This window comes from Pestalotiopsis fici, assembly GCF_000516985.1.
Source record: "Pestalotiopsis fici W106-1 unplaced genomic scaffold PFICI_Scf_1, whole genome shotgun sequence".
Classification (NCBI taxonomy): Eukaryota; Fungi; Ascomycota; class Sordariomycetes; order Amphisphaeriales; family Sporocadaceae; genus Pestalotiopsis; species Pestalotiopsis fici.
In genome coordinates, this window is record NW_006917091.1 from 1,409,206 (window position 1) to 1,436,542 (window position 27,337).

Genomic DNA, 27,337 nt, shown 5'->3' on the forward strand with positions numbered 1-27,337 from the left:
CGCCAAAGCAAACATTGTTTCCTGTTTTCGATTATTTCTGCTTTATTTTTGGTGAATTTCCAGGTCATGCAGTAGGCAAGAACATCATGGTGTGCTGGCAATCGACCTTTTGCGAAATAAGACGCAGCAATAGCTGCACCTTTGAACGCGTATGTGAACGTCGCGAGGAGTCTGAAATTGCGCACACAACTACAATGTATACACTAGGCATGGTTCCCTAATGACTCCTGGCGTTTATTACAGTAGCCAACTCTCGCCAAACGTGTAAGTTGCCCATGTTGAGGCTCAACCCCGGCGTTTCGTCAACGGCGCTGCGGGTTGCAGATCTAGGAGGGGCATCTTTCGGCCTTGGCCTGCCTGAAAACGTGCATATCATGTACGTAGTATCACCAAGGGGGGCATTGATACTGCTAAGCCTGTTACGTTGCCAAAGGTAAGAATTGATAACGAAAAGAAAGAAAGAGGACCTCTGTGATGGGGTTGTCTGATTAAACAGTCAATACTTCGAGTGATGCGCAATTGATACTTGGCGTCACTAGTGGAGCCCAACTGCAGTGCATTTAGCAGATTGAGCGGGCTTTGGGCTTTTACACTAAAAACCCACAGACATTTGCAAGAACGTGGTTGGCATGGAGCGTTCAAGGGGTCTCCTAGAATAGGACACGCGCCCGTTGTATCCTGGTCTTTGCAACGTAAAAGTCGCTCAAATCCCTAATCATGTATACCATGTACCTGTATGATGATGATGATATAACCCCTCACCCATTAACGGGCAGGGAGGTAGGTACCTGGTGTACTCATTACAGCACTGCAACATTGGAAGAGATGGCCTGGGTTTCGCGTGGTGCTTGCGGAGCGACCTACCGACCGGCGAGCAGGCCGATTAAAGTCTGTGGGGAACAGACGGACGTATCCTGGCATCTTGCGAAACTTGCAAGGGACCAACAGTCTGGTGCACATCGCGTTGAATCGCTGAAACGCGGCGGGAGCGTCGTGCAAGGCAGATATAGTTGGCTCAGTAGCCGCACAGGAATAAGTTGCCAGGTTTTTTTTTTTTTTGACAGATGTGTAGGTAGGTTCATGGTGGTAGTGCTAGTGTGTAGATACCCTGTGTAATACCCTTGGCAGACCTGGGGAAATTTGAATGATAGGTACAAAGAATGCTCGGCGAAGAGAATACTCGGGTCAGTGGGTGGATCTTCAAACGGCCATGAGCCGAGCCCACTCGGCTAGTTGATCGTTGGGACATGACATGGAGCTTATTACCTACCTTTGGTAGCTGGTTGGTGAAGTCGGCAAATAGAGTTGCTGTTCTTCGGAAACAGTTCTAACCTCGGTACCACCTGTGTATGGTCGTCGATGAATGCCTGTCCGCCATCACCATCAGTACATCATGTACCTAAATCAGACACTGACCTCTTTTGCAGTTACAAAGAGTATCCTGGACCACGTACGTAATGACGAACCAGTGTGCACTTGGGCGAACCCTCGCCCAAATAATAGACGGATCACATATCGTGAATAGTTCTAGGCTCTAGCCAAGACCAGGAAGGTACATCAGATGGACCTCCAAGATGGGCCTCATGAGTCGTTTCGACGGCCAGAATGCCCAAGGCGAGATCTCGGGCCAACTTCGACACAAATTGCGTTCCGAATATAAAAGAGCTTGTTTAACGTCGTGTGTGACAAGTCTAGTACAAGGAGCTCTGACGTGCAGTCGATCATCGTGGGATTGGCTGTCGGCAGGCATCCGTTCATGGGCATGCCGCCCGCAGAACCGAGTATGTGGAGAGAGTCAGATAGCTCCTGAGCAGTCACGAGATCTCCGGGGAGCAGCCAGGCTGTTTCCCGCTTGCTTTCTTTTATTTTCTTTTTTCTTTTCTTTTGCGATGCAACGTCCTGCAAAGCGTCTTGAGGCTCATGCGGATGATTCCCCGTCGGCCAGACGAGCATGGCAGGTGCATGAATCGACGGAGCTTCCAGCGCTCTGCACGTTTGACAAGTCCACATATCAACCACACAAAAGTAGCTACCAGATCGCCGACGCATCTGGTTATCATGGCATTGCAGATGACGGCATGGCTGAAGCTCACAAATGATTATGCTATAGTGCTGCTCAAGGCGGACGACTCCATGCTTCGGGATTTGACCGAGAGCATGACAAGAATTGAACAGAAGATTTTGGTGTCTCAAACGCGGGACCTGGCCGAGGGTTTGCACACATGTGGAGTCTGTAACCTCTTTGCACCTCGATATTGAAATCTACCAGCACCAACAGGTACGTACAGTTTTTTGGAATCAAGGGAGCTTGGGCCACACTTGATGCTTCAATTGTTGCAACATGAACATTGCGTACAGGGTACAGAGCATGTACCAGAGTTGTCTTTGAACAGGCGCGTAGCAGGATCCTCGAACAATTGAGTAATCAATTGACGCGGACGAAAAGGTTCAGACGATAACTTCCTTCGTGTCGACTTGCCTTGCCCCGACTGATTTTGGTGAGTTATTTTTCCTGGCATCTCAAACTAGGGAAGATCTGCCGAGTCCAATGTGTATACTCGCAGTCTCAACAGCCTCAACAGTGGGTGTTTTGCGGAGGCAGCCCTGGAGATGGCTAAAGGGTCAGGGTAGGTAGTAGTGTAGTGTAGTGAATGTAGTGCATCTAACCTTTTGGGTGGGTATGTGCGCTACACAGGGCAGGGCACCCCCCATGCATATACCACAAAGCAAATATGCGGCTCTGCTGTGCGGTAACAGCCCCAATGCAACGCAAGCCGATCTGGGTGCCTCGCCGCGTTGCAAAATGCAGACAAGACAAGACCCTGGTGCCCAGGAGGAGTCCAGTCTGCCTGTCTTGTCCTGTCTGTGTGTCTCAGAATCGATTAGAGCCTCATTACTAACAGCCAAGCGTACGCTAAGCTCTGGCCCCAGCGTTCGCCCTTCACGTCAGTTGCCGATCAACTATATATAGCGACAGGGGTCACCAGAGTGTATCAGTCTCCCGCGCCAAGCCCCTGTGTAAAACGTCTCTCGATGCCACGATGCCTCAACAGACTGGTTGCTCTCGCGCGAACAGGACAGCCCTTTACACTTTCTCTCGTAGCACATTGGCTGGCAGAGTACCCTTGAAGATGATCCGCGGCAAATCCCTACACATCAATGCTTGGCGTTTTCAGCGAAGCGATGGCCTGCAAACCTCGTTCTGGGCGTGGGTTATGACCAGAGATTGGGGCCTGGCCAGGGACAATTTCGACACGCAACAAGTGCAGCTTTGTCACTTGCAAGGTTTAACGTTCCAGGCGACGACTGTGGGAATCAAGCTGAACGTCGCCAATGTGTCTACGAATCGGGTGCCTCGCTATTCGCCAGCGATGTGTCATTTCGCCGTCTTGAGAGGCTGGGTTATACCATGGCCTCTGCGCCTCTGCACCTCTACGGTCCATTTCGGAGAATATTCCTTGCAATCAACGGAAAGATCCAAGCGAAGACATGGTAACTGTACATTATCTGTTACCAGGGTCCCTGCGGTATCTCCAATGTATACTGGATAGTTCGGTAAGGGCTTGTCAGCAGAGTAGACGGGTACAAACACTCCTTTGGGAATCATCATTACTAACCGATATCTAGGTAAGTACCTAGGTAAAACGAGCTGAAGAACCAAGGACGAAAATATAGTCGCTGCTACCGGCAACTGCCAACCAAATCTCGACCTCAACCAAACGACGTGGTTCCAAGACATGTAGTACTCTATACCTGCCTATCTTACATACCTACCTGAGTGAGTACCCATCGCCTATCACTCTTGCCATGTATCTCCTACCTGCATTGAAGATCAGGTAGTCAACCTGTATACCATGGCAGGGGGGCAACCACGATCGTGGGATCTGCCGCTACCTTATGCCCCAGCGCCCTCATGTCTCCTGCCCTTGCCTTTGCAGTACATGATGTTAGCCTCAAGTGGACGCCGCTCCTCCTGTCTTGGACAACTGGAGCCCTCGTCTTCAATACGACAAGGTCAAGGGGTTCGTTCGTCTATCTCCCCACGTACCCAAACTGCAATATCTTCGCTACCACAACCTGTCTGGCTATTGCTCCGAGAGTAGATCGCTTCTCCCCGCATCTACCGACACGTAATCTTGGCTACCGACGCAAACATGACCTGACAATCTCGACGCGGACATTTCTCAAGTTTGATGTGCAAAGCTTAACCTTGTTACTCTCCCCTTTCGTTTCAATCCTCGCCGAGGGATGGGTCGCTATAGCTCACCCGCAGCCGCCCGTCCACACCTGCCACCCCATCATCATCACCACCATCGCGGGCCTCGAGCCGAGCACGCGCTACACCACCACACAGATTCCCACGATGCCGCCCACGTGAAACGCCGAGGAAGAAGCAGAGACCAGGGCCTCGCAACAATCGGCAACTTGAGCCGGGCAATGAAAAATGAACCTAGAAACAGGCTTGTGGAGATTTGGCTTGCAACAACAGGCAGCCCTAGCCCCGATGTCGCAGCACTCTCGACAGATGACGCAAAGCTTGTCGAGGTGCACCGTTCACAGCTCAGCCAGAAGGTTGAGCACAAGGCTCAGTCTGGTAAATCGCATCGGTCCAGAGTGGTCTGGCAACCTCAAGAGCTCGTCAAAGTGAATCAGGACACTAGACCCGTTACGTTGACCGACCAACGCCTGGGACACGGTCGTAGGGAGGGCTCGATCTCGAGCTACAGCTCGCTGTTGACGGTTGCTGATCCTCGTGGAACACCAGGATATGATAGTTGTTCAGAGCAGCCGGCAGCTAGGGAAAGGGCTGCTGAAGTACGGCAGCCGGGTTCAAGCAGACGAGTCGATGAGAGTGACAAAGATGACTATTTTGCGAGAAGGGCATTCCCAGAGCCCACCAGTTTTGAGAAAAGAGCAAGAAACAAGACCAAAGAAGACAAATATGACACTAGAAAGGAGGAGCGAAGAAAGGCGAGCTTGAAAGAAGGTACAAGTCGTCACAGGTCGAAGAGGCAGAAGAAAGATGGCAAAAGACAGGGACAGTTGTCGAGTAAGAATGTGATGAAGAATTTCAACTCAAATGCGGTGTTGCAAGACCGAGTTACGGTCCGTCCCTCTTCGTATATGGCGTGTCATGGTGAGGTTTGGTATTAACCTTTATAGATACATCAACCATCGACCAAAGGTGCAGGGTACAAGCACACGTGGTATGGCCACAATGGTTCTCATGGCCCGCCTGGTAGTACTGGGCAAACGCGTATGTTTTTCTCTCTCTCCCCTTGTTCTTCCATGAGTGGAAAGCCCAAGTATTCTGATGCTCAATAGTTAGCGACTTGGTCTTTACAAACCTGAATTTTCTCACAGACCAAAAAAACATCGCACCAAAACCATTATCATCGCGACGCTTGCGCGAATTGGAAAGACAGAACAAGGAGATCGAAGAACTCTCGTCTTTTTTCATCCCAACCGACGCAAACCCTTCTCATTCGAGAATCGAAATGGCACCATCACGACCATTTGATGCCCCCATCCGCGGTCGAACCCGTCTCAACCACCGGGCTCCCATCAAAAGAGCACATGATGATTTGGAATCCACTCACCAAGCAGATTCGTCGATAATGGCCCATATTCCCAGTGAATCGAGTGAGCATGTCAACAATGTGAATGCGGAGAACGGCTCAATGGGTACGCATACACACTACATATCATCACCCAGTTCAGGTCGAGTGCCTCCCAGTGCACCAAACCAACCAGTCCAAACCGTAACCGCATCGCCAGTACATGAGCGCCAGCGACGTGAGTCTTCAAGCCAACAGAGAGGCCAACGTAAATCCTATCAGCAAATCTTACATGAGACAGGGATCCTCCACGGCACGGGGATCGTCATACCTCTAGACGAGGAAGTCGACTATGGTGTGCAACAGCAACAAAATGTGAGCGATGATGAGTCCATTATTGAGGAAGCTCAGCTGAGGGCACGCTTTGAAGCAATCTTTCCACCCCACTGGCGCAAAGATTACAACGATAATAATGCCAAACTACAAAGCTTGGACGATTCGGCTGACTTATCATACAAGATGCACCAACAACAGTCTCTGGCCCATACTCGGCCGAGCGAAAGCCCCAGGACCTATAATTCACGCGCTGATTCTCAGGGACCACACCATCTACATACATTGGACAGAGCATCAACCTCGTGGATGCAACCACCCAGCCTTGGCCGTGCTCCAATTCGCCAGCATGCCATTAATACCGATAGCATCGCGATGAAGAGGTCACAAATGAGGTCACAGATGACCTCGCCATTCTACGCCGAACAAGCATATAACATCCCTAGCATGCCTCCGCCAATCCCGCGAAATATATCATGGCGACATGAAACAACAAGGTTACGTGCACCAATACCAAATCCGCATGTAGGACATTTGACGCATCAAAATTTAAATTCGTCCCCACCCAAACGCGCATCAACAGATAGACCCAAAGAAGCAAATGGGACCAATACAGACTACGCCCCGGCAGCTGTTAATGCACAACTCGCCTCGACTCTGAGTAATGTGCCATACGATCCAGACGTTGGACTGTGGCTCGACGGTAGAGACAGAATTGCGCCAAATCAGATTCAGGGAACCTCCACTATCTCTCGACAGTCTGCAGCGGCATCCTCCACATTACCACACGCGTTGGTTGCATCAGAGTCTGCCACTCGCGAAAACCCTCGAAATAACGCGGTCACCGCAACAGCTACAGAACGCGGTACAGCGCCATTGCCACCGGAGCAGCCTGAGCAGCCCGAAAACAGAGAGTCGCTGAAAAAATATATCAGTGAGATGCAAAGCGAAATCAATGGTTCGATGGGGGAGCAGAGCCGGATTGTCGGAGTTGACCCCAGTGTTCAACCAACAAGAGAAGTCGACCAGACCGAGGCTGGTCAACAACTCGCAGGATCACGTAACCAGATGTCTGGTCTCTCAGGTGGTACGAACATGGAAAGGCCGCATGTCACTTCCACGGGCAACATGCCTCGGGCAGAGTCGAGCCAGGAATCTGTGTTTGACTGGGATCTTTACGATCAAGATAATAAAGTCGAACATACGGACGGACTATAGGAAGAAAGGACCGAAATGTTGGGCTTCTGGCGACCCAATCAGATGGCTGGGTTTTGAGAGAAATGCTGGGAAAATACAGGAAAATGAAGAGCATATCCTTATTCACAAAACATCTTTGATAAAACGAGTTGCACGTAACATGATGATGATGATGATTATTCGGGCTCTTGGTCTTTCCACTTTTCTCTCAACCCATTGACATCAATCCCGCATGCCTCTGCTTTCGTCACGACTGCTCTTGCTTTGCCAACAACAGGCGCGTCAATCATGGCGCCGTCCAAAGTCCAAGCACCACGACCAGCAGCCGCCGCCTTCTCGTCGGCAATTGTAACTCGGACGGCCCACTCGACCTCCTTTTCGGCTGGCGCAAACATTCGCTGAACTGTCTCGACCTGCGAGGGGTGAATGCATTGTTTGCCATTGAACCCCATGGCCTTGCCACCACGACATTCCTCCTCCAGCCTCCGCAGACCCTCGTCGCCCTTGTACGAGGTGCAGACGAGGTCAATGGTGCTCGGCAGGTCGGCCGCGCGGGCGGCAGTGGCAATGGCAGACCGCGCATACAGGAACTCGGACAAGGACGGCGTCCGCGTAATGCTCAAGTCGAGGGCAAAGTCCTCGGCGGCAAAAATCAAGCCCGACAGGAGCGGCGTGGCGGCGCAAATCTCGCGGAGGTTCATGACGGCCCTGGCCGACTCGATCAAGGCAATCAGGCGGACGGGTGAATTTTGAGGGCTTCCAGTGTCGTTACTGTTGCTGCTGCTGCCCTGATGACGATCTGGTGCCAAGTGTCGCAGCGCGTCGGCGGCAAAAGTCAAGTCCGAAGCCGAGTTCACCTTTGGGATGACAACGGCGTCGAGGCCCGGGCTGGCCGCCAGCGCCGTGAGGTCGTCCAGCGCGTGAGGGGTGGAGACGGCATTGATGCGCACCGCGACCTCGGAGATGCCGGCGGGCCGCGAGGTTGTCGCGAGCTGTCCCAGGTGCTCGCGCAGGGCCCGCCGGGCCTCGGGCTTTGCGCTGGGCGTCACCGAGTCCTCTAGGTCATAGGTTACATTGTCTGACTTGAGGGATAGTGACTTGGCCAGCATGCGCGGTGATGATGCCGGGACTGATGTGCTTCCGTGTTAGTTGTATTTGTTTCTCTCTGTTTTTGTTTTCTTCATATCAGGGCTTGGTTGGGATTGGTTTGCTTGCCGTATAAAAGCGAGCGCCGTAGAATGGTGCTCGATTTAGCTGCCATGGTTGTCAACAGCCAGCACTGAGCTCACTGGTGTTTGGATTATATTAAGTTGTTTATGAACTGGCGAGGCTCTTTTTCACTTTCTACTCCATCTCCAGCCTTGGTACGTGGAGAGTGTTGTTCTGTTCCCGCAATCGACGTAATTTGATGGAGTTTCCCCCCTTTCGGCGCTATTTTACCCCACGATGAGCTAAAAACAACTCCTTGGGCTTCCCGAGGTTCCAGTACGTTGAAAGCGGGTACAATACATTATTTGCAGGGATTTCCCCTCCCGCCTCGACTGGTATTTTTAGAGCTGGATATACTCATTACCATTTTTGTAACCCTCAATGACTTGGAAATATGTCAAGCCGTGTACAAATTTCCATAGTTGTATCTAGGCGGACTTGCTGAATGTGCACAATTTGCTTGGTGTCCATCATGAGACAAGCAGAAAAGATGCCATTGGGAGGCCGAAGAATATGATTGGGAGGGCGCTTTTAGTAATGGAGACATTATTACCAACTGGCGTGCTGGGCATGTGATTATTCACTTTCGGTAGTTTTCACTTTCGTATGCTCAAACTCAAGAAATATTTATGGCTCATGTTTGCTGAATAAAGGTGCATGGATTATTTTGGTCCACTAGAATCATGTTGCAATGGAGGCGTGGTCTCGAGTAGCCGAGCACTCTGGGCAAGTCACAGCATGTACGCCCAACATGTAAGTGACCCAAAAGAAAATACCAATTAATAAGATACATGTCCATTTTAAAATTCTTCCCTTTGAAATGTGCCTTCATGTAAGTGTCTAGACCCTGAAAACGAGCCGGGTGACGGCACGTAACCTTTTCGTTACCAGGAAAGCCGTCGCGGCCAGATGCGGCCATTCGCCACAACTCGTGATAGTTGGAACGATTGAATAGGCGAGTTCATATGGCTGGTTAATTGTGACGGTCCTTATCCTCCCGGCCGATTGGGAAAAGTCATGAAGACGACTTTGCTGATAGGCTCGCTCCGACTCACGCCCGGGTAATGAGGCCGGGTAATGCGCCGACAACAGCTATCGCGCACCAGTTTTCATATATCATATATTGCTTTTTTATTGAAGAGAGCCTTGACTAGACCTAGAAACCGGATTTTCACTCTTTTCTCAATTTCTTACCGATAGCGACATCCGGGCGCATGTTCTATAAATATGACGGACAGAGCGGGACAGGTAGTGCCTAATGGTAGATTACATATGACACGGAAAGTACTCGGCGCGAGCAGAGAACAATATATCTTTTAGGATACCACTGACATTCAGTCTCGCAGAATTCTACCCCCTCGCCAGTGCCATCTATCCCTCGAGCTGCCGCGTGAGCCCTCGTCCGCCATCATGCTCCGGGCTGGAGTAGCCGCCATCGCCCTTGTGGCATTAGCAAATGGCTCACCCACTCCAACAAGGAAGGAAGGCCTCGAGGCAAGACAGTGGGAGATTGGGAACCCTTGGACAACCATCATCGTGGGCGGTTCTACGCCGACAGCTGTCCCGACCAGCGGCCCTGGGATCGGACCTCCCATCACGGGCGGTCTCAATCCGCCGCGCGAGAAGAGGGACGACGGAGCACCGTCGCTTGGCTGGGGTGATTCGGATGCACTAAAAGCCCATATCGTCTCTCTTGAGCTCGAGTACGAACACCTCGTGCAAGAGTACGGCGACAAACCTCCCCCGAGCGTGGCAAAGCGTGAAAAGGAGATTGAGAAGGAACTCAAGGAGTACGGCATCATCATTGTGCAGACACCGGATGGCACTTCCACCACCATCACGTTCGGCAAGGTCAAGAGGCAAGGCGACATTGGCCCTGTGCTTGGCGGCAGCGACCCCAGCGCGCTAAAGAAGTACCTCACTGCCCTCGAGCTGGAATATGAAGCTCTCGTTCACCAGTTCGGGAACAATCCTCCCTCCTATGTTGCCAAGCGCAAGAAGGAGATTGAGACCGAGCTCAAAAAGTACGGCATTGCCATCATTGCGACCCCAGACGGTACCTCGACCATCATCACGCCAGGCAAGGCCAGAAGAGGGGACCCATCACTCGATGCTGGCGCATATGGAAGTGCTGGTTATGACTTGGCCGGTCTTGAAAAGACTCTCGAGTCCCTGTGGCAACAATATGGCACAAATCCCCCACATGAGGTGTACATTGTTGAGGAGAAAATCAAGCACATATTGCTAGCCTATGGTATCACGGTTGTCCAAGCACCAGACGGGACATCCACCGTCATCTATCCATCTACCAGACGATCATTCCCCGACTATGATATCGAAAAGCTAGAGTCCATCTTTGAATCACTTTTGCAAGAGTACAATGGCGAGCGCCCTCCCTTGGATGACTGGCTGGTGATTCAGCACACTGCCGCAGTTCTCAAGTCCTATGGTATCTCCATTGAGCAGTACCGCACCGACACCAAGCGCAGCGTCCCGACGGGCGACAGCGTCAACGTCGTGGCCCTGCAGGCTCTCCTGGCCCTGCTCGAAGCGACCTATGGGTCCTCCCCACCGCTCGACATTTACCTCATTGAGCAGACCATTGCCACCATCTTGGGTACCCAGGGCATCATTGTCCCCGGGTTCCCCATCCCCGGCGGTGCCATTACGCCCGACCCCACGATTCCGGGCGGCGTCATTACTCCCGACCCTACTATCCCCGGGGGCTCTATTACCCCGGACCCAACCGTTCCCGGTGGCTCCATCAATCCCAGCACCAAGAAGCGGGACAACCCCGACGTCGAGGGTCTCCTGGCGGCGCTTGCGCAGCTCGAGGCTGCCTACGGCTCGTACGGCTCGGGCTCGGTGCCCGTCGCCGTCTTCATCATCATGCAGAACATTGTCACCATCCTCCAGGCCGACGGTGTCTCTGTCCCGGGCTGGCCAGACCTTGGGGGCGGATCGACCGTCATTGGGCCGTCTACTTGAGCAAGGTGAACTGAACTGGGGCTGTACCGCCACAGGTGTAAGGATCAGGGCTCATGCGTCTCCTTGATTTTTTTGCTTGGCTCTTCTTTATCTTTATCTTCTCTTCCTTTTGACGATGTCTTCCTCTAGTTACTTTTCATAGTCTTCTTTATACCTTTTCAGGCTTGATTGAGTTATACCCCCCTTCAGTCTGATCTTTCCATTTTGGTTACGTGCCTCGACATTCGAATCCTGTGATGACGTGTCCCGATATCTTGTTTCCAGAGCCAGACTATGGCGCCTGCGCCCAAGGGAAACCCACCAGAACACCGATGATACGCCTTTAAACGTAAGTAGAGTGAATCTTTTGTTCGCAAGCTTGACATGCGATTAGCAGTAATCATTGTACCAAAAAATACTACGTAGACACACTTATATTCGAGCATTTTGGTTTGCCACGGTCTTGGATCTCTAAATTATACTGTCTTCTACTCTCAATCCTATCTTCTCCTATTATCCAAAATAAGACCATACCGCCTTCAAAATGCATACATAACCTTCCCGGTTTCCTTAATAAGGTATACGAGATCATATAGAGAGGTATGGAATGCCTTTTACTGCGAATACATCAAAATTAGTTTGTTACGGTAGTCGTCAATTTTTCGGGCAAAGAAAGACGAGGGTGCAATGCGGAAATTCCTAGAAAGGGGGCATCACTAGGTTTCTCTCTTTCACCCTACCTGATGACCTCATCTTCAGGTAGGTCAAGGAGTGCATCCATTAAATCTAGGAACGTCTGGTACAATACAAAGCAAGGCTTTAATTCAACACAAATGCCGTTGAACTGATCTCGTGGTAAGCAGGAAACAACGTTGTTGGACAATTTTCAACTTAAAAAAAAAGAAAAGGGAAAGAAGTAGAAGCAGAGAAGAACGCAACCTGGAGGCTTGTTTGATATAACATGGCTTACTTTGGAGTGCAGTATGAGGCAATAGTGTTCAAACGAAAACCTCGAGGACGTCCATCATCTTGATAAATCCATACAAGTATCCGTCAGGTTGCGTCTCCAAGACAAAAGAAAAGGTTTGGAATTCAAAGATTTTGATTTTCGTCCCAGGCTGGACTACCTAAATCCAGAAAAGGGAAGAAGAAAATAAGTGTCTTGGTCATTCAAAATCAGCGTAGTTTAGGTACATAGCCATCGGCTTGAATTTCCTCCCCATCATACAAGCGGCTCTTTGCTCCCGAACCCTGCTTATTTCGGCAACGCCATAATTCCCCCTCCTGCCCCCCCCAACTAGGTACGTATGAAATAAAAACTCCGACTCTCATGCACGGTACTTTGCTTGAACGCTTGGATTGAACGTGTCGAGTTGTTGAGAGAGAAAGGAGTCAATGTCACTTTTTGTGAGGACGAAGGGCGCGAGGTATTATATACCGGTACTTGCTTGCTTGGCAATTGTTGCTATTCATGCAAGGTCCTTTGTCCTTATGCACGGTACTTTTCCTGGTAGGTTTTCTGTTCTTCTCGCTTATATGATATGATCACTTTGCGAGACGTAATGTGAGAATTGATATAAAAGCAGGAACGTTCCATAAGGACTTTCTTATTTCTCCCCTCCACCTCTTCTTGTTGTTGTGTATCTGAGCCCCCAGGCTTGCGGTGTTAGAGAACAAACGAGTATGATGGAGGTTTTGATCAGCAATATGGTGATAGTTGCTGGTTTCAAGCTATGCTCAGTCGATAACGACTCCATGTTGCTGTGGTAGTAAAAGGCAAAGAAAAAAGAAGAAGAAAACAGAGCTCTTTCGTCTGCGGGTTATTTGACTCGTATACTCTGCACTTGAGAGTCTACTTGATCGCAAGGAAATGCCCATCGCAAAAACACCAAGGCACATGACATCGTGAATCGCACTTGATTCGTAACAAAACTTTGAGCTCTTGTCAAACACAAGGAAGATTGGACCTTTTTGGAGCTACAGCCCCAAGGATCTACAGGGAATGAGAGAGAGACTGGAAGTAAAATCATCCACCGGCCTACACCACCACCAGCAGCCCAATCTGCAACCATCGTATAATCGTCAAGTGGCTTTCCGACTACTCCCCAAGAGGAACTACGACCCGCCAGGCTCGAGATTTGATCCTTGTTGCTTCCTTTTCGGATTGGTGCAACTTGACAGCCCTATGGGTCTGCATACTCAAAATCACGTGTTCATGATTTCGATAGTAAAAGGGCCATTGGACACGCGTCAGCTTAGGCTAGATACTGATCACAAACTTCATTGAGGGTCAACTGCCATTCGGATATTTTCAGCCATCATGACATTACACCACCTTCCAGCTCTAATCATCAACTGTAGCTTCGAAACCATTCGATTCTAGCTTGTCTAACTTTCTTTTTTTCGTATCATTAATTGCTCGGCCCAAAGAGGCTGGCGGAGCTTGCGAAGAACAAGTTGTATATACAAGAGGAGTATCAAATACAAATCTTTGCGCCTCAAAGATTTGTGTACTCCATCCATCCTTCCATCGATACCTAGCTTGCCTTGTGGGCTCTCTTCTTCCTGAGCTCCATAGTCCTTGTTCCATCACTTCCGAGGGTAAGTCCTCTCCGATATACCGGCTAATGTTTTTATGGTACAGATACTGCGACTTTGAAATGTACAGCTGATGCTCAAGCTCTCTCGTCTGGAACAATGGCCTTGTAATGTTCCATTTCCAAGGCGCGCCATACTTGGCCAACGAGCCGTCAGCAGAAAGATAAGCCTTGATGTCCCTTTCTTCCAACGCCTCAAAATGCAGAATTTAGACGATCCATAGAATACGGTAGTTGACGTATAAAACGAACATGATCAAGTGAGGCGACCTATGCCTTCTTGTTGGAGTTGCCGACAAATCTCTCCTTCATCGAGACGCGCTTGCCGCCCATTGACTTGATCTTGTCAATCAGGGTTCCTCTGTTGTCTAGTTCTGCAATGTCGTCGCTGCCGCCGATGCTCTTGCCGTTGATCATGATGTTGGGCACAGTTTTGCGGCCAGTCATCTCTCCCAGCTTGGCTTGGAGCTGCTTGCCCAAGGGGTGTTCGTCTAGCTCGACGACGTAGGGCTGGGGGTCTATCGAATACTTTTCAAGGAGCAGCTTCTTGGCTGCCTTGGAGTACGGGCAGTATGTCTTGGAGAAGATGATAGCTAGGAACAAATTAGCACAACCGCAACAAATGACCAGCGTCTAGAAAAGGGTATCTTACTCGGAGACTTTTTAAGGATTTCATTCAGTGTGATTTCAATCTCGTGCTCCTCGTTGCTCTCCTCGACAGTGGTAGAATCACTGTCCTTCTTGCCCTGGCCGCCAGCCGAGCTGCCCACGCCCACGACCTTGCCGGGAGAATCAGGCTTCAGCGGCGCCTTGGCATTTGCGAGGTCCTTGGCCTTTTGCTCAGCTGCTCGGAGGCGCTCGGCCATTTCATCGGCCATTTGCTCATCGTCTGCATCAATAGAGCCGTCTCCGTCCTTGTCCTTGGCCTCGGCACTGACCTGGCCGCCTTTGCCACTCATGATGATCTGGGACCCTCCAGTGCCCCTCTTACCATCCATGGCGTTGATGGTCTTGTGATAAAAGTCTTGGATGGTTCGGGTGTCGCGCTCGCTCGTCTGCTGCCATTGTGACGTGAAGAATAAGATGGTGATAACCACTGCCAGGGCGACTAGCAGCAGAGCACGCAGTCTACGTGCCGAAGGCATGATGGTTGGCGACGATGCTGTGCGCAATGCAATAGCGATTGCGGCCGTGGTGTTCTGGACCGCGGAGGATTGTCGTCAGGGGGCTTGGTTGGCTTGGGGGTTCAACAACGGTCGACGTGCGGTTTTCGGGGAGAACTCCGGAAGTGTCTTAAGTCAATTGTCTTCAGTGAGATGTGCTTGGTCGGGTGATGATTCAGCCAGGTCTCAAGACACGGGCAGGAGACGTGCGTTTTTTTTCTTTCTTGTATATTATTATTGATGTCGGTCGCGGGTTCGTGCCAACAACGGGTGCTCGGGAGCGGTCATCTAATTGGCGATACAGAAATGTCCCTTTTTTTGCTTCTTTCCCGCCTTCAAAAGGATTGCTTTGTCGGCTGGGCTCGGGATTCCTCCAATCGTCGGGCGTGGCTAGCTCGTATTATGAGTTGCCGGGGGTGATCTTCAACAGAGACATTAGCTTGTCGGCCGGTGCATTGAGGAGTTTATACATTAAGGTATGCGGGACGGCAGCGACAGGATCATCCGTCGAGAGGCGCGTCTATGTCTTTGGGGTTATGCGGCTAAAGTGCAAGGCATTTACGTACAAATTCAAACGGCGCAGCAGATATAAACAAGAGAATGTGAACCAAGTGGAGGGCAGCCACTGGAACTAACTTGTCTTCGTCCCCGTCGTTGTTATTGTTATTGTCAAGCACAATCAGTGGTGAATAAATGTGCGCAATATGCTGTCCTTCGGGGCAATGTCGAGAAGTCAAAGAAAGCTTGTTCGCAGTGCCGTGTACGGACGTAAGAAACAACCGAACCAGAGTCTTGTGTACGGGATGCGAGTAACGACCAGATCGAAATAATAAAAACAGACCGAGTATGTAGTCAATAGTCGGCCGCCGTGTCTTTTTGTGTTGCGCGAGGCGTTTGTCGGATGCTGTCAGTATTGATGCGAGCGAACAAAATGTTGCTGAAGGATGTTGTGCTGTCGAGTCGCTTCTCCAACACTTTCATTGCAGTCTGTCTGTTCAATTCCGTCAGTCAGGTGCTTTGCTGCCCACCTGAGCGAAACCCACCAAGACAGGCGCTGGGTCCAAATGGGTCCAGGGGAGGAGGGAGGGGAGACCGGGTTCTCGGCCCACTGAGATGCCCACTGAAAGACAGTGAAAAGCAGAGCCCTGGACGACCCATAATCAGCTGCATCATTTAGCGCCTCGGAGCCAACAGGGATTCAGACAGGCACACGTACAGGGGGAAAGCAACAGTGTGGGGAAGAAGGAATCGCTGGTAAACGAACCATGCCATGAGTGGACGAGAGATTTGCTCGCTTTTGGTCTAGACGCGGATCTTAAATGCCAACTAGGTAGGGGAGCAACAGTCTGGGCGAGGCTTATTGCCTTGTATCGGAGGGACAGGACCTGGGGAAGAAAAAGCCAGTGACAGCGCCTCTTTTGTTAGTAGTAGCTAATATCTAGGACTGGAGACTGGCTAATTCCAAAGCCGATGCTACAGATTACAGACAGAAGAAGCTGCCGGGGGTTAGTATGTCGGCATTGGCATTTGATGCACTGACAATGAGAGTGTCAACAACAAATGTGTAAATAGGTTTGGCCGTTTGGATTACGTAGGCATAAAAGACAACCCTCTGGTGCCAAGTCAGACAACCTTGTTCCTGGAAGCAAGTCCACCACTCGGGGCATATGCACCTTTTCGATGTTGACAAGATTTGGTCGCTCAATAAACCCGCATGCACTGCTCGGGGCGGAGGAGGAATGCCCGTGACATGGTTTGAAGATCTTCAATCGTAATCCTCCATGGACACGTCTGATACCTCATCGGCAAAATCTTCCTCATCAAACGCACCGTCTTCCTCACCCTGTTCGGCGAATTCTTCCTCCGCCATCTCGCTCGTCTCGTCGCCAGTACCTGTCGTCGCTCTCCTCGCCTTCCGTGAGGCCTGCTCCTCGCCTAGATCCATAATTCTTACCAGGCCGGACCCCATGGCAGCGGCTGCCCACCAGCTACACTCGATATTTGGGTTCCATGCGACCGACGTGATGCGTGTCAAGGGGTCACAATTTACCACATCGCCCGATCCTCTGCCTGCCATGTCTTGATCCAGGTCACTTCCAAGCTCGTCGTCCTCAGGATCGGCCTCAGCAGTCGCTTGCTTGCCCTTGCCCTTGGGCTTCTTGGTGTTTTTCCTCTTCTGCTGTTCTTTCTTCTTTTGTGCATTATGCCTCTGTCGCATTTGGACGCCGCTCTTATCATGTCTCGGATGTGCATTTTCAATGGGCTTGAAGCCGTGAAGGATTCGGCAAGTTCCACGGCGTACCTCTTCATCGCCGTCCTGCGTATCTTTGGCCTCTGTCGCCAAAGCTTGGTACTCATGGTGGAATAGCTTGATTTTTCTGTGCTTCTTTTTGAAATAAAACACTCGCCGGAAAGGGTTGGAAAGCCACAGCGATCCATCCGTCGACCCGACCAACAGGTATGGGTGACACGATCCAATTGCCATGCAACTGGGCTGCCCAGAAATCGCCACAACGAATCGTGATTGAGGCCAAGTGCGTATTGACATGAAGGAGAGAGCGATATTGGCAGGTGACGAAGATGACCACAGTGAAATGAAACCACGCATGTGCTCAGACCAGACCAGCAAGTTGGGTTGAAAGTTAACAATGAGGTTTGGCACGTAGACAAGTTCGGCATTGGGCCGGTTCAAGTCTGTCACAGTGGTCACACCTCCGGTCGGAGCAGAGGCCACGATGAATGGATGCGACGGGTACCCCGACTTGACATCCAGAACTGGGCTTGAATGCACTGGATGGCGTTGCAGCAACACACAGGGATACAGAGACCACACTGCCAAGGAGCCATCCGAACAACCTACGCATATGCGGTTCATGTTCACCCATGTGAATGAGGTTATATCAATCTTGTACTCAGATTTGAGCTCAAGGGTGGTGAGGGTCTCCCGAATCTCTTCTACACGATATAGTCGTTAGCCTTGTTTACCGAAATGATCAATCACCAGGGATGCCTACCAAAAGTCTCGCGATTCCTATCGCTCCAGGATTGTTTCACCTCCACCACCCGTACAATTCCGTCAGTTGTTAGAAAGGCCAGTAGGCCAACCAAGTTGCCGACTGTGAGTGGCACAGGGCACCACTGCATGCGCACAACTCGGCCCCATCCATCGAAACATAACGATGCTACACGATATGGTGGTGATTGCTTAAGGGCCATGGTTCCATTTCCCCCTGTCTGGGCAGGTATTGTCCATATCTGTATACTGCCTTGTTTCTTGCTTTCTTCTGGGGGCGCTTCTTCAGGTGTTTGGTAGAAAGCTTGGTCCGAGTATGGTATAATGCTCATGGCCAAGAGCTGATCGATAGATCCAGTCCTAGGCGCCCAATCCATGGCCAAGGTGATGCCACCAACATCGAGCAGCCAACCACCAACGGTCTCTTCTGACGATGACTCTGTGGAGGAGGGACTGCCCTCGAGCGAGAGTTGAATGTTCTGACCCTGATGGATTTTATGCTTGGTCTGATCATTATGCGGCCCGAGGAACGCCGTTAACTCTGTGGCGGCTTTGGGAATGAACCAACGCTGGGCGATGCTCTGCTGGAGGATTTGAGACTGTGAAGAAGACTGTCTCGTGGATAAATAATTAAAATACCAATCGACAAGCTTCTTCTGCTGATCTTCCCAAAATTTCAGAGAAGACCAAGGTCCTTTTGCAATCCTCTGATCATTCCTTGACACAAGTTTTGGTGGAAATAGGTCGTAGGGCGTCCACATAAGAATAAAGGAACTAATAATCTTGCGAAAGTCGTTTCGATCGCCATACCAGTAAGCACACAACTGTCCTAGATGCACATGGCGAGAGACGGGGCCTATGTACGACCGCGTCCATTTCATAGATGGCTCACCCGGATAGGGTTGGACCTCGCCGAGTGACCGTTTGCCGGCTCTATCCTTGCCGTCCTTTTCGTCCTTGATCTTGGCGCTGAAAACATCAGGGCGAGGTCGTCTTCGGGGCTTCTTCTCAACGTCTGAGAGAACCTCGCCCTCTCCCGAGTCCGAGCTGGCGACGAGCTCGGCATTGTCGAATTTATCATCATCGTCTGGCTCGCCATTTTCTGCCGGGTCGTCGACGAATCCATCGTCGGAGTCATCATTCTGCCTCTGCGTAGCTTTCCGCAGATCCTCCTCGTCCGAAGAGCCAAGATCCGACAGGTAGGCTTGCTGATGAAAGCGCTTTGCCTTGTTTGACTTTCGCGTCCTCATTGTTGGGCACAAACAGAGACACTGGCGCGCTGTGCGGGAACGAATATGTCGTTGTCGAATCCAGCTTGGACCCGAAAGTCACAAGCTCTTGTCAAGCCAAATTGCCGTTCAACGCCACATCCCATTGACAAGAGTTGTGCACCTTGGAAAATTTGCCGACTTCTCAACTGCGTGTATCAGGGCGCCAACAAGTTTAGTCTTTTGTATGTCGCTGTAAGCTCTCGAAACCGGGGTGAAACTGAGCTGTGCAGTCGAGGTTTAAATCGAAGCTGCTCCTGCCAGAATTATCGTATGCCAAGACTTCTATCTCAGCAAGTGTGGCCTAAGCTTTCGAGATAGGAGTGGGGCCACCTCAACTTGGTAGGAATCTCAAGCCATTCATGGCTTTTATACCTCCATTCGGCAACCACCCAATTTTGTAAAACAACACGCCATTTCTTTTCTTTTCCCGACTTATTTTACCAACCACATCAAATTTATCGTGGATACATTCTTGACATTTGAGGATGTTGGAACCGGTTTTTCCATCATGACAAGAGACATGTCTGATCAACCGACAGCTGGTCATTTCAATCCATCCCTACATTCGAGCCGCAATGAAGTCATTGCAGCGGCACAGAACTTAGACATGACGATATCATTATCTATAATCATCAGCCCAAGGACTTTGGTAACGTTGTATAAATAATGAGTTTCTCCAACTTGCTTCAAGAGACGCAGATTGTCCCGTAGTCTTCTTTGGCATCTTCCAATACCTAGACTACTTGATTCATTAACCTCCCATTGCTGCAACTGCCGACACGATGTTGAAATCAATATCCTTACTCTTCTTTCTCCTTTCAGCCGGCTCTGCAGGTGTCATTGAGCCCCGCGATGGTAAACTTTTCCTGTCAACGTTTGATGACTACCAGGTCCCCGACGAGCGTGCGAATAGAGTCGATCAGTCCATTGGTATTGTCAATGGAGTTGACTTTACGAATATGAGTAAGATCATGTAATCACTATTCACCGGTTCCCGAAATACTGACGCATCTTCTTCTTAGACTACCTCCGTCCTGTTGCAAATGGAATCAACAATACTTACGCGGCACCCTCTTCTCCCAACGTGGCCGCCGTCTCCAGTGATTTTCAGGCCTACATAACGGTCAACTATGAAGGCAGTACGCTAGCTGCATTAGATTTTCAGATCTTCCGATGGGGTTGTGTGGTTGGGGATCGCATCAATCAAAGCGACGATCCAATAGAGGTAACCGGGATATATCCTGGGTGTACCTTGACTCTCACGGCATTCAAAGGGGCCAATCAGGTTGCCCAACAAACATTCCGTTCCACGACGACTCGGCAAACGTGTTCAAACTGCACTACCGTGTCCTTGATATCATCTTTCATATCAAATCAAAACTTCAGAAAGGCCGACACTATTACCTTCAGAGCTACATTTCCAAATCCTGTGGGCGATCAGCAATCGACCGCTTTCTATCTCGACGACCTTCACATGACAATATATCCAAAGGTTTAAGATACAGGAGTGTGCTCCATGGGGTACTCGCCATTTATATCTATCAAATAGTTATAAATCAACATTATCCCTTAAATTTACCTTGAACATGTGATGACACAGATACTTGATTAACTCCAAAATAATCAAGCGATCTAAAATTTGAAATTCATTTCTTGTATTGATATATACGTAGTCTATCATGAATATAGCAGATCTAGCATTGAGTGCCCATCACTGTGTGATGATTGTCGAATGCATTTGCCATTCCCTTCAGATGCGCCGCCGCGGCGAACAGAATCAATATGTGAAACAGTTGGTGGGAGCTACCCCAGATATCAAAGGAACCGGGTGCGCTTCGTTCCGGCCATCTTATCTGGAATGAGGTTAGTTTCCATGGCTTTTGTAAAGATGGAGAACGTAAAAGAGAACTTACGGCGTATAAAAATGCACCGAATATGTATAGGAACCCTTGAAGTAGAACCCAGTTGAGTCCCATACGCCTTTCCAGATCATGGTATCCGTAAATGAGGACGCCCTGACATACAGGCAGCACCCCCGAGAGACCGAGCCCGACGAACATCATCGCCCGATAGGGCCTCCATTTTGGGGTGCGAAACTTCTCAACCCAGCTGACAATGCCGCATCCGAATCCCAACAAGAATATCTGTTGCTGTCAGTGACCGGTCCTTTAGTATATACTGCCATGAAAATCAACACTTACTCCGTACAAGTACATCGTCATCAACCGCGGCATGCAGAACAGGCCATAGTACAAAGCTGGCACATAACTTCCTACAATCAAGGCCACAATCCCCGAATAGTCCAGCTTGTTGCCCCATTTTGCGACGTCAGGGCTGTGGTTGCATAGCATGTGAAAAGTGGCACTCATGCCGAGACAGACGGCAGCGCCGCCAAAGAAGCAGCTAAAGACCACAATGTCGCTGCTGGTCGCGCTGGGGTATCGCGGAGCCACGATGCTGTACAAGAAGAGCCCAACGAGAGGAAACGTCAGACAGCCGAGCAAGTGCGTCCATATATTGACGGACTCATTGTGCAGCCAAAACAGGGACTTGAACGATCCAAAGTACGAATTGGACGACTGGCGGTAGCCGGACAGGATGTAGGCATTATCGCGTCGCCAGGCGGGCAGGTCGTCCCAGAGAAGCAGCAGAGTGCGCTCGACTTTGGCTTCGACTTGCTTGACTTTGGAGACCACGGTGTCGGCGGCGGATGCGGACGGCCGGCGCTGCCGGAGACCTGACGTTGTGTTGTCCGGCGCGGCGCCGGAAGCGCTTTCGGCAGTCATTTCGACGTCTAGAAAATGAGAGAATTGAAAACTCTAATCCGCAAAACCAAACTGCATAAAAATCTGGACAAAACAAAGAACTCAAAATAACAAAAGTATGGTTTTGAATGATACGATGACGAAGGATGGCCCACTCGAAAGTGTCCACGTCCCTGGTCTTATTATTAGTCGATCTTGGTTTGTTGGGAATCTCGCGGCCTACGTTTGTTCGCACATGCAAAAAATAGATCCTCAACACCTCTGGCCGCCGAGGCATACAAATTTGACTCAAGTCATAGGCTCTATGTACCATTCAACGATTTCGGCATCTGCAAGCTTTTCTTCTTCTTCTTTTATGACTTTTGAATCATTAATGATTCTTTGCACTATTGCGCTGAGAAGGCCTGTTTGCATTCTGCGACCCCCGGTATCTACTTTCGCCTCTTTCGCCAAATTCCAAATGGAGTAGCAATCAAAGGAGATAGAGCACTCGGCTGCGCAACGATACCTACACGACTCGGGATTGTAGATGTGATATTGGAGCATGCATCGGGCTTTATAACCATGATATACACAAGATGCATGCAGATCGTCTGAGAATGGTTCGTTATGTCATATTGTCTCTAGCTGTATCGCATATGTAACTCCGTCCCAAAACCGCAAGCTCTCTGAAGCCGAACGCGCTTTCTTAATTGCGTGGCTCGACATTTGCAGGTATGTAATGTACTGAATGTCTGCTTTATTTCTTGCCGCTCTTCTTGATTCCCTGGTTGCCAGTGTTGAGAGGGCCCTTCCCTCCTGCCTTGGAGGCCATGTCCTTGCGAGCCTTCTCCTCTGTCCAATATGTTAGTGCCCTGCCGTCGCAAGCCGTGGGTTTATTATCGGGGTTCGAAGTCTGGTCATACCGGCTCTCTTCTTCTCAAGGAAGGCCAAGTCGTCCTCGTCGAGATCCTTGGCAGTCTTCTTGGCGGCCTTCAAGGGCTTCACCTTACCACCTGTGTGAAAGCGCAAAAGTCAGTTGAAATGGAATCTTATCGGCACGGCAGCATGGAGGCGGGGCAAAAAAACTGGACGATCTATCGCAGCGCATCGTACATACCTTCTCTGTTCTGGCCACCCATTTTGATATTTCTTTTCTGATCGTGTCTAGAAGCACTGCGAGGTGATTGTGTTGTATATTTTAGAGAAAACGACGCGGAGGCGAAGAGGCAACCAAGGGAGAAGGTAAGCAGCTCTGGTAGAAATTCAGGGTCTCGAGGTTGATCAGAGCGACGCGGACGGTTGCGACCGCGGGGCAATGCTTTTTCAGTGGCACGCAGTTGGCAAATCGATACTAGCTAATAGGTACATTAGGCGAGTAACGGTTGTGTCAGATACCCGGAGAAATTCCGCCGCCATCTTTTGATCCCACTGGAGACCTCCAGGGCTCGTGGCGGCCTAGCTCGGATGTAACCCACTGAAAGCTGCGAGGCTCTCCGCCGCTGACTGCCCTACCAAAGCCCAGCCTCACCTTCAACTCCATCATCGCGTTCACACCCTAACCCCTCAGCACCAACACCATCACAGACATCCTAGTGTATATCGCCAAACATCAAGTCCGCTACTGCATCTACGAACGCGCGAACGCGAATCCAGAGAACTCTTGGCAATTTTCATTGAATCAAAACCGTGCCCAGTTGGTCGGCTGACGATTCGCATCGCGTTGCACAGCCCACATGACGAGCCGTGATGCGCAGTAGATGAGAAGAGAGAAACATCCCGGTTCGACACATTTTCTACGCTCAAAAGTATATTCTGGCCTCATTGCTGACCCGTTTGTTTCAACTTTAAAGACAGGGACTTTCTCTTGTCCTTAATTTTGCTTGGTGGTCGTGAAACAAGAAACGCAGAGCGCAAACATGGCTTCGTCAGCTAGCTCTGACGAGGGCGAGATCATTGAAACCGGGGTTGGTTCAGGAGATACTAAGGCAACTTCACTGCCTCAGATTAATGGAACTGGTGTTGACCGTCCAGACAGAAATCGAGTCAGATATTCGAAATCAAGATCCCCCGATTACGAGACTGCTTCGAGATACAGCCAGAACTCCTCATCGCGCCAACGCAGTCGCTCCCCGAGGGGCTTCAAGCGCTCACGCAATGATCATGAGTTCTCTCGAGGCGGACGACTGAATGGAGACCCGCGCCAATTCCGAGTACATTATGAGGATGCTCGTGATTCGCGCCGCTCGCGCTACACCTACGATGATGACGATAGGCCGCCGTCCCGCTCATCTGCTTCGGGCCTTCGCTATGACGACGGCGATCGACCTAGGGATCACGATAGGCCACGCGACCATAAACGCGAACGCGATCGTGACGGCTACCCAGACAAGAGAGCAAGAAACCGCACAAGATCACCTTATCGTGCTCCCAAGGGCGGTAGAGACCGAAGCGACCGAGATGGACGAGATGGCAATCGCTACAATCGAGCCACCGATAAGGAACGAGATTCATACGTTCGAAACGGTCAACAGGGCACACCGAGACATGAAATGACTGGGCGGACGGTGAAGGCAGGACGTGACGCTTACCGAAATGATACTAAACTTTCCACGGCATCCGCGGAGGAAGACATGGCAGCATCATTTGACGATCAAGTTACAATAACTCAGGAAGAGATTCCCGAGGAAGAACCCCTTGACGAAGCCGCCGAGATCGAGCGCCGCCGCCGCCGCCGCGAGGAACTCTTGGCGAAGAATCGTGGTCCAACGCCAATGCTTGTTCAAGCTCTGCAAGGAGCTGAGAAAGCTGCGGCATCCTCTCCGGCTCACACTCAGCAGAGCACACCATTGGTCACTGAAGGCAATACTCCTCGCTCTGGTACGACGAATTCTAGTTTGCATGCTGTAAATGGCGCTAACGATTTGTCAGTGGTATCGTCCCCATCTTCTCCTGCACCAGGCATGCAAGAGGGCATGTCTCCCGCTGCACTTGACATCGCTAATGACCAGGACCTCATCAACACGCATGGGCGTCCGCAAACTGCTGATGATGATGATGATGACGACGGACCCTCCGCAGCGGATTACGACCCGACTGCTGACATGAGAGAAGACGAAAAGCGCGATGGGCTGCGTCATGGCCATGTAGGTCCTCATGGCGAGATACTACCTTCAGATCAGAAAGCGGAAATTGCCCCAAAGTCGAAACCACAGGTCAAGGATTCTACTGAAGATGATGACGACGACGACTTTGACATGTTTGCCGAAGATTTCGACGAGGACAAGTTTGCTGCACCAAAACCTGTCATTCAACCCGAGAACGTTGTTGAAGACGGCGCTATCCCTGGAGCAATAGCTCAAGCAGGTGCCGGTGCTATTCTCGAAGGCGACGACAAGGAAGGTTATTACAAGATTCGTATTGGAGAGATCATGAATGGTCGCTACCAGGTTCAGGCAACTCTCGGCAAGGGTATGTTCTCTGGCGTCGCCCGGGCCGTGGATATCACAAACAAGCAAATGGTCGCCATCAAGATGATGCGAAACAATGATGCTTTGAGAAAAGGTGGGTTCACGGAGATTGCCATTCTGCAGAAACTGAATGAGTCGGATCCGGAGAACCGCAAACACATTGTCAAGTTCGAACGATACTTTGAGCACAAAGGTCATTTGTGCCTTGCTTTCGAGAACCTCAGCTTGAACCTGAGAGAAGTACTGAAAAAGTTTGGCAACAATGTTGGCATCAATCTCAGTGCCACTCGATCGTATGCGCACCAAATGTTTGTGGCTCTGGCGCACATGCGCAAATGTTCCATCATCCACGCTGATATTAAGCCTGACAATATTCTGGTACGTTGATTCACATTTATTTCTTCAAGGCTCTTGCTAACAAATTGTCTAGGTCAATGAAGCTCGCAATATTCTCAAAATTTGTGACCTGGGCACCGCTATCGACAAGTCAGATGCAGCAACAGCACACAATGAGATCACGCCATACCTGGTCAGTCGTTTCTATCGAGCGCCTGAGATCATACTCGGTGTACCCTATGATTACGCAGTCGATATGTGGTCCATTGGCTGTACCCTGTACGAGCTTTACACTGGAAAAATACTGTTCACCGGCGACAGCAACAATCAGATGCTCAAAACCATCATGGAAATCCGTGGCAAGTTTAGCACAAAGCTCTACAAACGTGGGCAGCTCTGGCAAATGCACTTCGACGATCTCGGCAATTTCATTAGTGTCGAGCGAGACAAAGTTCTAGACAAGGTATGTTGATACAACACTATTTTCTATCGCCCCCTCCTCTCGTTAAGGCAGCCTCCTTATGTCAATGCGCCCTTCTGCTATTGGCGCTACCTGCAGTCGCCTGCAGCTCATCATGCAGTTTCTATTTTTGTATGATGGCGGCGGCTAGGAGTCTTGCGGTAGCAAGCGCTCGGCACGACCTTGACCTCAGTGGGCCGGTCTGTGTATGCTTGGAGTCGATGCATCAAGGGATGACATGTAAATCAACCTAGTTCATCGCCATTGGCGTTACCTCTTGGTTGAGACAAGTCTGTCAGCAATCGAAGTATAATCGGTCGTCTGATGACCATGCATGAGCCGGAGATTTTTGAATCCTTTGGCCATTCCCACCCCACGTAATTGGTTCAATCGTGTGGCGGCGTACTGGCGGTCTGCAAAGGGCGCATGTTCTATCTTCCAGCTTTCATTTCACAGCCAATACCCGGCTCAATGATTCTGCTCCTTCTTTTGTCCCCATTTTGGCCAGATGTCTTCTTGCTAACTTGTGCTGGGTACAGACGAACGTGAGGACTATGGCCATCGTGAAACCGACCCGGGATCTGCGCACACGCCTCACTGCGGCGTCTGGCGGTATGAATGATGCTGAGACTAGGGATCTCAACCATTTTATCGACCTACTCGAGCGATGCTTGGCGCTAAATCCAGACAAGAGGATCACCCCATCAGAGGCACTCAAGCACCCCTTCTTTTTGAGGGCATCCAGCAGATAGTATCAAGGGCATACGTACGCAAAGCAAAAGAGACCGCGTGAAAAAAGTCACTCGAACGTGGGTAATCAGGGGACGTTTATGGTAGCATTATTGTAAGCAAACGATCACCTAGTCAAATCCGTTTGCGTTACATGGCCCACAGGCATTGGTATAGAGTCTAGGAGAAATCAACCACTAGGTGTCTGTATTGGTACACTCAGGGGTGGTGCATGTATTGACGTTCCTGGAAGAATGAACGCAAAATCATACAAAACTGAGCAGCTCTAT

General features: G+C 50.4%; 9 protein-coding genes across 9 annotated transcripts; 4 read left to right on the forward strand and 5 right to left on the reverse strand.

Annotated features, from left to right (window-relative positions):
- Window positions 1-3,913: 3,913 nt before the first annotated feature.
- PFICI_00444 (uncharacterized protein) lies at window positions 3,914-7,109 on the forward strand (the record flags this gene model as incomplete). Its single annotated transcript, XM_007829025.1, has 5 exons — window positions 3,914-4,374; window positions 4,461-5,106; window positions 5,164-5,257; window positions 5,326-5,796; window positions 5,860-7,109. The coding sequence occupies 5 exons, from the start codon at window positions 3,914-3,916 to the stop codon at window positions 7,107-7,109; spliced, it is 2,922 nt and encodes a 973-aa protein (XP_007827216.1).
- Window positions 7,110-7,264: 155 nt separating this feature from the next.
- On the reverse strand, window positions 7,265-8,197 carry PFICI_00445 (uncharacterized protein; the record flags this gene model as incomplete). The annotated part of the gene is made up of 1 exon (XM_007829026.1): window positions 7,265-8,197. One exon carries the CDS (start codon window positions 8,195-8,197, stop codon window positions 7,265-7,267), a length of 933 nt encoding a protein of 310 aa, XP_007827217.1.
- A 1,510-nt stretch (window positions 8,198-9,707) lies between these two features.
- On the forward strand, window positions 9,708-11,285 carry PFICI_00446 (uncharacterized protein; the record flags this gene model as incomplete). Its single annotated transcript, XM_007829027.1, has 1 exon — window positions 9,708-11,285. The coding sequence occupies one exon, from the start codon at window positions 9,708-9,710 to the stop codon at window positions 11,283-11,285; it is 1,578 nt and encodes a 525-aa protein (XP_007827218.1).
- A 2,846-nt stretch (window positions 11,286-14,131) lies between these two features.
- On the reverse strand, window positions 14,132-15,006 carry PFICI_00447 (uncharacterized protein; the record flags this gene model as incomplete). The annotated part of the gene is made up of 2 exons (XM_007829028.1): window positions 14,132-14,454; window positions 14,514-15,006. 2 exons carry the CDS (start codon window positions 15,004-15,006, stop codon window positions 14,132-14,134), a joined length of 816 nt encoding a protein of 271 aa, XP_007827219.1.
- Window positions 15,007-16,789: 1,783 nt separating this feature from the next.
- On the reverse strand, window positions 16,790-19,287 carry PFICI_00448 (uncharacterized protein; the record flags this gene model as incomplete). Its single annotated transcript, XM_007829029.1, has 2 exons — window positions 16,790-17,979; window positions 18,039-19,287. The coding sequence occupies 2 exons, from the start codon at window positions 19,285-19,287 to the stop codon at window positions 16,790-16,792; spliced, it is 2,439 nt and encodes an 812-aa protein (XP_007827220.1).
- Window positions 19,288-20,090: 803 nt separating this feature from the next.
- On the forward strand, window positions 20,091-20,806 carry PFICI_00449 (uncharacterized protein; the record flags this gene model as incomplete). Its single annotated transcript, XM_007829030.1, has 2 exons — window positions 20,091-20,271; window positions 20,331-20,806. 2 exons carry the CDS (start codon window positions 20,091-20,093, stop codon window positions 20,804-20,806), a joined length of 657 nt encoding a protein of 218 aa, XP_007827221.1.
- A 196-nt stretch (window positions 20,807-21,002) lies between these two features.
- On the reverse strand, window positions 21,003-22,094 carry PFICI_00450 (uncharacterized protein; the record flags this gene model as incomplete). The annotated part of the gene is made up of 3 exons (XM_007829031.1): window positions 21,003-21,161; window positions 21,222-21,452; window positions 21,510-22,094. The coding sequence occupies 3 exons, from the start codon at window positions 22,092-22,094 to the stop codon at window positions 21,003-21,005; spliced, it is 975 nt and encodes a 324-aa protein (XP_007827222.1).
- A 718-nt stretch (window positions 22,095-22,812) lies between these two features.
- On the reverse strand, window positions 22,813-23,194 carry PFICI_00451 (Coiled-coil domain-containing protein 72; the record flags this gene model as incomplete). Its single annotated transcript, XM_007829032.1, has 3 exons — window positions 22,813-22,907; window positions 22,979-23,068; window positions 23,173-23,194. The coding sequence occupies 3 exons, from the start codon at window positions 23,192-23,194 to the stop codon at window positions 22,813-22,815; spliced, it is 207 nt and encodes a 68-aa protein (XP_007827223.1).
- A 777-nt stretch (window positions 23,195-23,971) lies between these two features.
- Window positions 23,972-27,070, forward strand: PFICI_00452 (uncharacterized protein; the record flags this gene model as incomplete). Its single annotated transcript, XM_007829033.1, has 4 exons — window positions 23,972-24,932; window positions 24,984-25,900; window positions 25,953-26,321; window positions 26,858-27,070. 4 exons carry the CDS (start codon window positions 23,972-23,974, stop codon window positions 27,068-27,070), a joined length of 2,460 nt encoding a protein of 819 aa, XP_007827224.1.
- Window positions 27,071-27,337: the final 267 nt, after the last annotated feature.